At 41.5% G+C, this 11634-nt stretch overlaps 1 protein-coding gene across 1 annotated transcript; it reads left to right on the top strand.

The window, feature by feature from the left end:
- The first annotated feature begins 2480 nt into the window (after positions 1 to 2480).
- On the top strand, positions 2481 to 11616 carry LOC101174249 (basic leucine zipper and W2 domain-containing protein 1-A). Its single transcript, XM_011481386.3, has 12 exons — positions 2481 to 2608; positions 5507 to 5579; positions 5678 to 5854; positions 5926 to 6020; positions 6096 to 6161; positions 6239 to 6374; positions 6442 to 6551; positions 6626 to 6796; positions 6878 to 7024; positions 8619 to 8757; positions 8851 to 8973; positions 10985 to 11616. The coding sequence occupies exons 2-12, from the start codon at positions 5516 to 5518 to the stop codon at positions 11014 to 11016; spliced, it is 1260 nt and encodes a 419-aa protein (XP_011479688.1). The 5' UTR covers positions 2481 to 2608; positions 5507 to 5515; the 3' UTR covers positions 11017 to 11616.
- Positions 11617 to 11634: the final 18 nt, after the last annotated feature.

Below are 11634 nucleotides of genomic sequence, written 5' to 3'. Positions count from 1 at the left end.
TTCTCTTTTAACAACCAGCAGACCGTGGTCACATGATCTCAGGGACCTGCTGGGAGTGGACGGTTGCAATAGGTCTTTTCTATCGACCTGTGCTTGGCTATTAAGAGCTCTGGATGTTCAAACCTAGATTTTTAAATCAACCCTTGTGCTATCCTATGACCCCTCCCTTTCATTGACGTGTTCTCCCTACCATGACAAAGGTGGATAAAGGTGGAAAGATTTCATGTAATCCATGGACACCATTGAAGATCACAAATCATTGAAGAAAAAAGGTTCAGAGCACTGTCTAGTGGGTCTAGATGACCCCACTCCCAATGTTAAAGTGCCTAGGATAGCACAAGGGTTTACGAAGGGCTGTTTCAGTGGAGAGAGCTCTGCGAAAACCTGCCCGAAACTGATCAGAAATGCCATCACTGTCGACAGCAGTTGTAAGTTGTTTAGCGGCAACTTTTTCTAAAATCTTGGACATGAATGGAAGATTAGAAATGGGTCTATAACTGCTCAAGAGCGAGGGGTCAAGCCCAGGTTTTTTAAGGAGAGGACAGCTTTCAGGAACATGAACAGACAGCAAGGACGAGTTAATTATTGACAGGACACTGGGACAGATGGACTGGAAGACATCTTTGAGCAGAGATGTTGGCAGCATGTCGAGAGAGCAAGAGGATGACTTCATTGTACCAACTACTCTGACTAGCTCAGGGAGAGTAACAGGTGAGAAGGTGTCTAACATCACAGGTGGCCTAGGAACAGAACCAAGACCAGCTGTGTGACAGAGAGAGCTTCTCTGACTTTGTTAATAAAAAATGATAAAAACCTATCACAATCATTTGAATGGACTGGAACGGCAGGTGGACTGGGCATCACAATATCGCTAATGGTGTTGAATAGCACTTTAGGATTACCTCTGCTTTTAGAAATGAGATTAGTGAAGTAAGCAGCCCTCGCATCTCTAACAGCACTGTTAAAAGAAACTAAGAGATCCTCAAGGAGATGAACAAGTAGGTGAGTTCTTTTCCATAAGCGTTCAACTATTCCATAAGATCATTTCAAACGGCGAATGCTGTTGTTTATCCAGGGGGAAACCTTTGTGACAGGGGCCAGTCTAGTTTTAATAGGACAGACTTCATCTAAGATGGAACGACAGTAACTATTAAAAGTACATAATAAAGAGTTGACTTAGAAGACCAGATGAAAACCGTTAGAAAAGCTCTCAGCCGAGGAGGAATTAAGGGTGCGAGAGCTAACTTCTCTACGCAAGAGCAACACAGGAAAAGACAAGTTCAAAAAATACAATGATGGTCAGAAATAAAAATGTCCTCAGAGAAAATAGAGTCAATGTGTACACCTAAAGTAAAAACAAGGTGGAGTGTGCCACCGTGAACATGTGTGGACCCAGACACATGCTGAATGAAATTAAAAGAGTCCATGAGACTGCTGAAACCTCTGGCAAAGAGGTCAGAGTCGTCATTAATGTGCATGTTAAAATCATCAACGACGATCAGGTTAGACGGCTTCACAGTGAAGGATAAAAAGTCGCTGAACTCCTTTAAAAAGAGGCTGTTTGGTCCAGGTGGACGGTAGACAACAGCACAGTACAGAAGGTTCCTGTCCCCGACTTTGATCACCTGAAGCTCGAACGATGAAAACTGAGTGACGCTCACCGTGCGGCACAGGAGACGACTCTGGAAGACCACGACCTGCTGGCCGTCCGACGAAGGAGTCACCAATGAGAGACGAGTGGTGGCAGTCCCGCTGCCAAGTTTCACACTCTGTTCTGTTTACACTCCTGTGCCCAACTGATGACAGCTGTCATCTCTTTATAAAATGCAAAATAACATCCAACAGGTTTGTGTGACCAGGCCTGACATGCTCTTCAACAAATTGAATGTTTTACTATGGAAACTAGTGAGAATGAACGGTCCTTTAGTGAATCCAGCCTCCAGTGGTCAGGTGAGGAACTGCAATATGTATCACCTTTATAAAGCTCGTCAAATTTTGTAAGAATATAACTTTTTAAACCCTTATGCATCTCATAAAATTGAAAACAGAGGTATATATATATATATATATATATATATATATATATATATATATGTAGTAAATGTCGTAAATTATCACACACACACCTGTCATCTCAGAATTGTTTTAATTTAAATAAAGCTTCCAACAGGTTTATGTAGCCAGACTTCATTTTTTTTTTATATATAAATTGAAATTTACGATAAGAATTAATGAAACCCGCCCTTTACTGGTCAGCTGAGGAAGTGCAACATTTGTTGGCTTCAATTTCATGGGTGAATTGTGGGGGTTGGGTTTGATAAAGTTAAGTAAAAAATAGATAAATGAATGTTTACTTGACTATAGAACTCAAAGAAACAAAACGTTGTTTTTTTTTACAAGGATCAAAGAGATGCATAAAATAAAAGTAGGCTCTTTGATCTCAGTTTATCTTTTTTTTTTTTTAAAGGGGAACCCCCTTTTTCAAATACGCATGCGCGGCAGGCGGAGCCTGCGGAAGTCCTGACGGGAAGGTCTTTTTGTTTGGACCGCTTAGACACGACGTTCTCTTCACCTGGTTAACAACCGTTTTTTATCTGCAGTAATTTCGGTGAGTGCCGGCCTTTTCCCGCGCGTCCGTGTCGCTGTGCGACGGTTGGCAGGACCGCACGCGGGGTTCCAATGTGGGAATGTTAGCTAATAGCCGAAAGGCTGGAGGGCGAATTTGTTGCCTTCAGTCTTTACAGCTAACGTAAGCGTTAGCATCTTTTCGGCTCGAACACTCGCGTGATTTTAGAGTATAACTGCGTTGTGTTTTTTGGGAGCGGGTTGTATTTCTAGTAAAAATGTAAATGTATTTCAACAGTTGTCAAGTACAACAACAAGCTAGTGTGGTCTGGGTTAAGCCGGTTTAATAAGCAGGTAACGGGCCCGGAAAAGTGGCTTCGGCCGGGCGCGTGGTGAGGCCCGGAGTCAATTAGCTACCGGCTAATCCCGATCAACCGGTCATAAATCTGACTAAATATCAGAATAATGAAAACACCTGAGATCGTATTAGAACTGTCTGCCACCATTTTCGGCCCGCGTGCTCGTGATTGTGCAGAAACTCCTCGACATCACGAACCAGCCTCCATTGTACCTCCTCGTTTCGCCTTTTGTCTGTGTTTGCTGCTCCTCCCCTGTCGCGTGGGAGGTTGATCACGCTCACCTGGACTGTACCAAATCCATCTGGCCCACAAACATTTTTAAACTATGAGTTTAAAGATGCACAACACAGATGAGTACTAATGACGTGCACAGTTGTCACTACTTTAAAATAATTACTCAGTGGCTCTAAAAGCATGTTTTTATGTGCAGATTTTTTATTCATTTATTTATTTATTTTTGCTAGAATAGGTACAGTTACCTAGCAATCAACATTTAACCAATTTAACCAACCTAAATCTGCTTATTCTAGCGTGGCTTCCACATTGCCGAAATCAGCAGATTTACATCATAATTAATATGAAATAATCATAATTAATATTTTAATAAGTTTGGCGCTTCAGATGCCATTGGAACTAAATTGCGAAAAATGGTTGATCATCAGCATTAGCTAAGGATCTGGCTCTAAAGCAGTGTTTTTCAACCTTTTTGGGCCACGGCACACTTGAACCTTGACAAAAATCCCGCGGCACACCAGCATCCAAAAAAATAGATAAATAAAAAAAAAAAAGAAAAAGCTCAGTCTGTATTGATCTACAGCCGCTCTGCAATCTCACATGCATTTTTGTGATAATTGTTGCAGAAAATGCTGGAAGCCGCAGCTGTTTTTTCTAAAAGATGTATTAAAAATTAAGTCAAAAGGTTCAAAAACTGTTTGATGTGTGTTCGTTGTTTTAAGACGTTAAGAGGAGAGACTCATTGTGCGCTAAGACAGTCACTTTACTGCATCATGGGAGATGTAGTGCCCGTAATCCGCCGACCGCAGAAAGACCAGCGTCTTTGAGCTTCATGGTTTTGTTCACTTGTTCCACGGTCTGATACCAGATTCTGTGGAAAGCTACACCGCTAAAAACGAGCTTTAGCTGGTATTTTTGTTAGAACAGAGAGACTTTTTTGCGCTAAATCGAAACAAGGAAGTGAATACTTTAACCACTTCTGATTGGTCAGACTGATGACATGTGATTAAGCCTTCAAGAATGATTGGTGGAGACAGTTAAAGGGCCGGGACTTTTCCTTACACACTTATAGCTGCAGCTAAATCGCGGTATCCCGTTATTCTTATCAAAATGTCTTTAATAGAATCATATAAACACAAAGAAAAAAATAATTTTATGATATTTCATATTCTTAACTTCTCAGTGTTTTATCAGGGCCTGTTTGGATGAACAAAGAGCTGATTTCCTGGAGATGGTAATTGCTTTTAGATCAGTTAATGAGGGCAATTTCTCACGGCACACTTGACCATCTCCCACGGCACACTAGTGTGCCGCGGCACACTGGTTGAAAAACACTGCTCTAAAGGGTTGACTCCTCCCTAAAACGAATGTCAGGATGACCCGCTTAGCCTAACTGGTTACCCAGAAAAAAACTATAAAGTGCGGGACCTGAATTTTAATGCTATCTACTACTATGCAGTTTCCAAAGTATACCTATAGGTTAGCTCCCTCGTCTAACTGTTTTTCTTCGTTTGTTTTTTATTTATTTGCGTGAACACTTCACCACTGTAAAGTGTTCTACATTAGCGCTAAGCTGCTTTTCTGCGTTTCAGGTTCTGTTGGAATTGCGATAAAACGTTCAACTGTAACGGTTGTTGAAAAATTGTAAAAACACTGGGGTAAACTCCGCCCCTAAAGCTAATGATGATACTAGCCACCAAGCCTAAAAACCCTTTCAAAAAGTTGGAATTCACTCGTTAACTTCCAAACGACAAAATTAACACTATAAATATGAAGTCACCGATGCCCTAAAGAACATTTATTGGTTAGCTCCCTATCGCAACTTGTTTTCGTCATTTTTTAAATGACGTCGTTCAAACGCAAAATGTTAGCAGACTAGTTTTTCCACAGATACTGTTTGGGGCCCTGGATTTTGGAGTTGTACACTTTGTTCGGATGCACTACTCCCTAAGCTCTAAAGACTGTATAGTGCGGGACTATCTTGTGCATGATTTTAACGTAATTCGGACACATACTAGCAACTTTTTTCTTTAATTGCAAGTATGATGTCATCAAATGCAAATATTTTATGAAGATTGTATATTTTACGAACTTGCATTTACTTTTTCAAATGCCAAATACTTCAAACACAATGCATTGTGGTCTATGTTTGCCAATCATTTGAGCATCAATGCACAGACTTCTAGGAAAATTTCCAGTGTACCAGATTTTGGAATTGTAGATTCAGACAACCCGACAAAATGGCAAACGCCCTAGATAGGTGCGGTAACTGGGAAGTAGGGCGTGAATTCAGAGATGGCCAAAGTGAGGAAAAGACCGTAAACTTGAACTGTTTTGTGTCTTCAAAGGTGTCTTTTATGAATAATCAAAAGCAGCAAAAGCCAACGCTAACCGGCCAGCGTTTCAAAACGAGGAAAAGAGGTGCGTGCCAAGATCGCAGATCTTCCCAGTTTTCCCCGATTATTATTATTATTTATTTTTGTATGTAGCTCACCTTTTGTGTGTTTTGCCGTTTGCAGATGAAAAGGAGAGATTTGACCCTACCCACTTTCAAGAAAGTATCGTACAAGGCTTGAATCAAACTGGCACTGATTTGGAAGCGGTCGCAAAGTTTCTCGATGCCTCTGGTGCCAAGCTCGACTACCGCCGGTATGCAGAGACGCTCTTCGACATCCTGGTGGCCGGCGGGATGCTGGGTAAGTCGCCGCGCACCTATGGGGAACTAAGGTTGGAATCTGAGCGATCTTAACATGTCTGCCCCTTTTAGCGCCGGGCGGGACGCTGTCCGACGACATGACCCGAACCGAGTTCTGCCTCTTTAGGGCACAAGAAGACCTGGAGACAATGCAAGCATATGCTCAGGTGAGCAGAGACGGTTTCCCTCCAGCAGAAATTAGTTTGGAAATGTTTGGTCACTTGGTTTACTCTTTCACAAAGGTTTTTAACAAGCTGATCAGGCGTTACAAGTACCTGGAGAAGGGGTTCGAAGAGGAGATAAAGAAGGTGAGCTGGATTTGCCAGAGTAGACCGTACGCTGGGTTGTACGCGGTAAAAACCAATCCGACCTTTTGCGTCCGCAGCTGCTGCTGTTCCTTAAGGGGTTCACCGAGTCTGAGCGCAACAAGCTGGCCATGCTGACCGGCATCCTGCTGGCCAACGGCAACATCTCGGCCTCCATCCTGAGCAGCCTTTTCAACGAGAACCTCGTCAAAGAGGGTGAGGCTTCGGCGCCCCTTCATTTGGCAAGCGTGCAAAGGTTCTGACCCTGTTCTCCTCGCCGCAGGAGTCTCCGCAGCCTTCGCTGTCAAACTGTTCAAGTCGTGGATCGCGGAGAAAGACATAAACTCTGTCGCTGGCAGTCTTCGTAAAGTTGGCATGGACAACCGGCTGATGGTAAGCGCCCTCTTAAAGCGATTGCTCTGAGCTTTTGGGTTCAGTTGGACACGTTTGGGTTCGTCTCCCCGCAGGAACTCTTTCCTGCCAACAAACGGAGCTGCGAGCATTTTTCGAAGTACTTCACTGACGCCGGGCTGAAGGAGCTGTCCGACTTTGCCCGCAACCAGCAATCCATCGGCGCCCGCAAGGAGCTCCAAAAGGAGCTCCAGGAGATGATGGGCCGCGGTGACCCTCAGAAGGAGGTAGGGCTCGTCTGAGGCTGAACAGAAGCCACCAGCTGGTGCCGCCGCCGCTCCAGGAACCCACCTTTCTGTCATCGTCAGATCATCGCCTACACCAGGGAGGAGATGAAGAAAGCCAACCTCTCTGAACAGGCCATGATCAGCATCATCTGGACCAGCGTGATGAGCTGTGTGGAGTGGAACAAGAAGGAGGAGCTGGTGACCGAACAAGCCATCAAACACTTGAAGGTGGGCGTCGCCCCGGCGGTCTGGGTGTTTAATCTAAACAACAGACATGTTTCACAAACGGACTTTTTTTCATCTTTAGTGGTAATATAAAATTAAAATAAAACTCTAGACTATGGCTGCACGATATGTGAAAGAATCGCGATATGTGATATTAGTGATCAATATTGCGATGGCGATATAACTTGCAAAACATGAACAAGCAGCGAAACAATCAGAAACATAATTTCCATTTCACGGCAGCAGTTTAAATAAGAGTCAACATACTTTAAAAATATACTCCAAATGACCCTCGTCTACATAGGATGCGAGCGTCTAACACAGGGGTCCCCAAACCTTTTTCCAGTGAGGGCCAATTGATGTTTCCATTCTCTGATTGGGGGCTGGAGTCAGTTTGAAACAGTCGCAGGGGTACCTAAATGTAAACTTAAAGCCACACATAACCAGATTGGGTGTTAATGACCCAATATGATATCAAATAATCCTCTCTAGGTTCTTCACCAAAAAAAAAAATTATAATAATCAGCAAATATATAATAAGACTCTATGACATCAGTAATAAACAAATAACCCTCTCTGGGTTCTTTAGATAAAAAGTCAGGAAGTATATAGTAACAGTATTTTAGTTTTTAGAAAATTAATAACCAAATAAATCTCTGTGGGTTTTTCACAGAAATAAAGCTTCCGTTGTTCATGCACAATCTTAGAATCCAGTTTTGGAGGTTTTCAGAGGGCTAGCCTAGTAGAGACCACTGTTTGTTCTCTCTGATCAACTTCCTAGGTTAAATACCTGCTTTCAGAATTAATATTATTGTAATTTATTGTAATTTTTCTGTTCTGATGGGGGGCGGGGTCACGTTCAAGTTCTATGACTGGGGCAAAGTGAGGTTGCAGTAGCAACATTTTTAGCTTGGCTCACATTTCAATTCAAACAATATTAGATTAGATAAGATAACTTTATTTATCCTACAATGGGAAAATCATTATGGGAAAGCTTTATTGACATGAGGAATGAATACCAGGGATACTGTTTTCCATGCTTCCATGAGTCTCAGTCAGGTGGCCAGCCGAAAAATATAAAACTGCAAAAAATAAATAAATAAAAGGGTCTCTCTCTGGTATTGTTCAGGGGGCCGGGTCAACTACAACAACGGGCCCTAAAAACAGGCCCCCCAAACTACGGCCCGCGGAGGCGCAGTTTGCTAAAGAAAAAAATTGTTTTTTTTGTTTTCACCAATCTGCGTAAAATATTGGCATTTGTTAAATTTTTACTTTGGCAAATGGATGATAGCCGATCTTTTGGACATCAATGCTTTGGAGACATCGCCGTCGTCACCGCAACGCTTCTGCGGTTTACACGATTAATGTGAATCGGCCAATTCTGTCGCAGAGTAAAGCAGCTCTGCATAAATGCTTGACTCCGCAACACATTTATTTGCATTAATGGCGTTGAAAATAGGACCAATTTACTGCTACCATCGTCAAAGCCGTAAAAGCCACGAACTACTGGTTTAGCCGGACAAAGGTGCAACCGTCTTTGCCGGCAAAATCCAAAACGCAGTCTTCCTGGACCCATTTTCTTTGTTTCTCTGTGCAGCAATACAGCGCACTGCTGAAAGCCTTCACCTCCCAGGGTCTGTCGGAGCTCAGCCTGCTGCTGAAGATCCAGGAGTACTGCTACGACAACATCCACTTCATGAACTCCTTCCAGAAGATCGTGGTGCTCCTCTACAAAGGTCTGTCCGCCGCCGGCCGTCCCTTCATCCCCATCGACCAGTAGTCGATGTGGGCGGAGTCTAAACGCCAGCGCCGTCTCTCTCCCCACACAGCGGACGTCGTGAGCGAAGAGGCCATCCTGAAGTGGTACACGGAGGCCCACCTCGCCAAGGGGAAGAGCGTGTTCCTCGAGCAGATGAAGAAGTTTGTGGAGTGGCTGAAGAACGCAGAGGAAGGTGAGCGATCGGCCGAATTGTTCTACTGCTTTAATTGTCTGACCTTTTTTAGACTTCAGTTCAAACTTCAAAATAAAAGTCATGAAAATCTGTATGTAGTTCTTGCAAAAGATTGAAACTGCAAAAAATTGTTTTCATATCTTCAAATGTAGCTACAGTTTTCTTGGTTCTTACTTTTACATGTTTCAAAGAAAAAGGAGTTGTATTTTGAAATAGCTACATCTCGATAATAAATAACCTTGAATTTGACCTTAAAAGAGCCTAAAATGGTTAGAAAATACTGTTTGACGTGACCTTTGTGAAGGTCACCTTAATGTTTGGACTCCTTCGTCGGGTTTGTTTTCTCTCCTTGAGGGCAGTTGCTTTCCAAACTCTTGTGTTTTAAGTTTGTTAACTCCAGATTCCGCTCTGCCGTTGCCTGGTAACAACGGACATGAAAGCCAGGTGTGCTTCAGCAGAAACATGAAAGACTAGGCCCCTCCCCCCATTTTTTTTCTTTTTCTCACATACTGCTTTTTTTTGTTTTGTTTTTCCAGAAAATGACATCAAACTAAAGCAGTTCTGTTTTTCCTGGCTTGTCTCCAGTTAAAATTCATCTGTTCTCAAAAAAAAAAGAGAAACGATTTTTTGCCTCTTTTTTTTTTTAAATGTCAGAAATCCTAAAAAAAACATTTTTAATTTATTTTTTAAAGGTCTTTCAATGTGCTGTCCTGCTACGTTTTACTAATTTTACCACCAAAAAAACACAAAGGGTTTTCCTATGGGGTCCAATCTAGATCAGTTTCAATTAAACAAAAAAAATATTTTAAACTTAAATAGTAAAAAATTATCGCTTAAGTTTTTTTCTAAACTATGATTAGCATCAAATTACTGCCCTTTTTCCCCTTTTGTGTTGTATGCAGTTAAAATCTCGTGTTTTTAGCTTTTTAGTGTTCGAATATCCAAAAATAAAACTGTAGTTTAGTTTAAAAAAGGCCTTTAAATGACGTTAGCTGCTACACTTTACTCCCTCACCCTTTTTCCCTACGTTCATTTTTATTGTTTTGTTAACGCAAAACCAGCAGTAAACCGTTTCAGCAAACAGTTTCTCCGCTTCCTTCCGTGTTTTTTCCTTTTTGCTTTTTAGCATTATCGTGTTTAAAATCCTGAAAAAGAACAAGTCTAGTTTAGTTTTTAGAGGCCTTTAAATGACATTTCCCGCGACTTATTTTTTTCTCGCATCAGCACAAAGAAACAAAAGATAGACCCCTCCCCCGCTTATTCTCCTACATAAAAAATAAAATAAAATCCTAACACCCAGGTATTCTAAAAAATGTATTTTCAAATGTTCCAAATCCCAAAGTGTTTTTGAAGTTTTTAAATGTTTCCTTCCGCTACGCTTGACTCATGAAAGCATGAAATAAATAAATGAGTCTGTTTTTAAACTAAAAAACAAAAGCAAACTAAAGCAGTTCTCTGATCTTTTCTATGTTTGCTGTTAAAATCCCCAAAAAAATTCTATTTTTGCCTTTTTTTTTAATTTAAATGTTGCTTTTAAATTTTGAAAAATGTTTGTAGATTAGTTTTTAAAGCCCTTTAAGTGACAGATGTTGCGTTTGACTTATTTTGTCTATTGTCCGCATGAAGAAACACAAAAGCATTGACCCCTCCCCCGTTTTTCTCCTACCTTTTTTTTTGTATTCTTAAACCGAAAAGTAGTAGCAAGCCAACGTTGTTTTTTTCCTGTTTTACCATCTGTTCTCCTAATTAAGAGCAGTTTTTGCTTTAAAATGTTTCAAATCCTTTGTAGTTTGCTACGTTTAACCCATTTTTCTGCTTCGGCACGAGAACTAATCAAGCTAGCAAAAAGAAAAAAAAAACGTTTTTGAAGCAGCTGCTTGTTTTAAATCGAGCTGAAAAGAAACTTTTTCATGAAATAAAGTTTTTGTTTCATTAAAGTTCTAAATGTTGGAGCTCTAGAAAAGGATAAATGAAACAAACCAAGGCGTCTAATGGCCTCCTCTCTCTGTAGAGTCTGAATCGGATGAAGAGGAGGCGGACTGAAACCTCCGACACCAGACGGCGCTTTGTTCTTTCTTTTTCTTCTACTTCCTTTTTTTTTTCATGGAGTAGCAGGGAGCAGTAGAATGTTTTCCTTTTACTCTCCTCTTCCTCCTCCTACTTTAGTCTCACCTTGTTTCAATATTTAAGGGTATTTAAAGAAAACGAAGGGCGCAGTCCTGAAACGACAGCTTGTGTAGCGGATCAAATCGGGCGCAGAACCAACAACTTCTCCTCCCTTTTGTTTTCTTTTTGCTCCACGAGCTTCAAATCGGAATCATTCCATCAGACCTCTGGGAGGGAACTCGTGGCGGGTTCGCTTCATCCGGGCTCGTCTCCGGAAACCACCTCCCCCGTTTTGCCAAAGTTTTGTTTTCCCTCGGGTTCGTCCTTCCCATCTTTTTTTTTTTTTTTTTTTTTTTTTTTTTTTTTTTTTTTTTGAGTAAAGCTCCGCTGCTTGTCGAGTTCGATCTGGTCAGAAGACAGCCCGACCCCCCCCCCCTGTAAAATGCCTCGTCAGCCACCTGATTATTGATTTCTACTTTCTTTAATCTGATATAAACCGATTGACTTTTTTATGAAATAAAGATTATTGGAACACTTCTTTCTGTTACGTTTTTA

This window comes from Oryzias latipes, chromosome 2 (genome assembly GCF_002234675.1).
Source record: "Oryzias latipes chromosome 2, ASM223467v1".
Classification (NCBI taxonomy): Eukaryota; Metazoa; Chordata; class Actinopteri; order Beloniformes; family Adrianichthyidae; genus Oryzias; species Oryzias latipes.
The sequence above is the reverse complement of the archived record's forward strand: the minus strand, read 5'-3'. Positions and strand labels throughout refer to the sequence as shown.

Bases quoted from the DNA above. Each gene is read 5' to 3' on its own strand.
- LOC101174249 (XM_011481386.3), top strand. From the start codon at position 5,516: ATGAATAATCAAAAGCAGCAAAAGCCAACGCTAACCGGCCAGCGTTTC. The intron at 6,552-6,625 runs GTAAGCGCCCTC...GTCTCCCCGCAG, and splicing joins GCATGGACAACCGGCTGATG to GAACTCTTTCCTGCCAACAA. The intron at 7,025-8,618 runs GTGGGCGTCGCC...TTCTCTGTGCAG, and splicing joins AAGCCATCAAACACTTGAAG to CAATACAGCGCACTGCTGAA.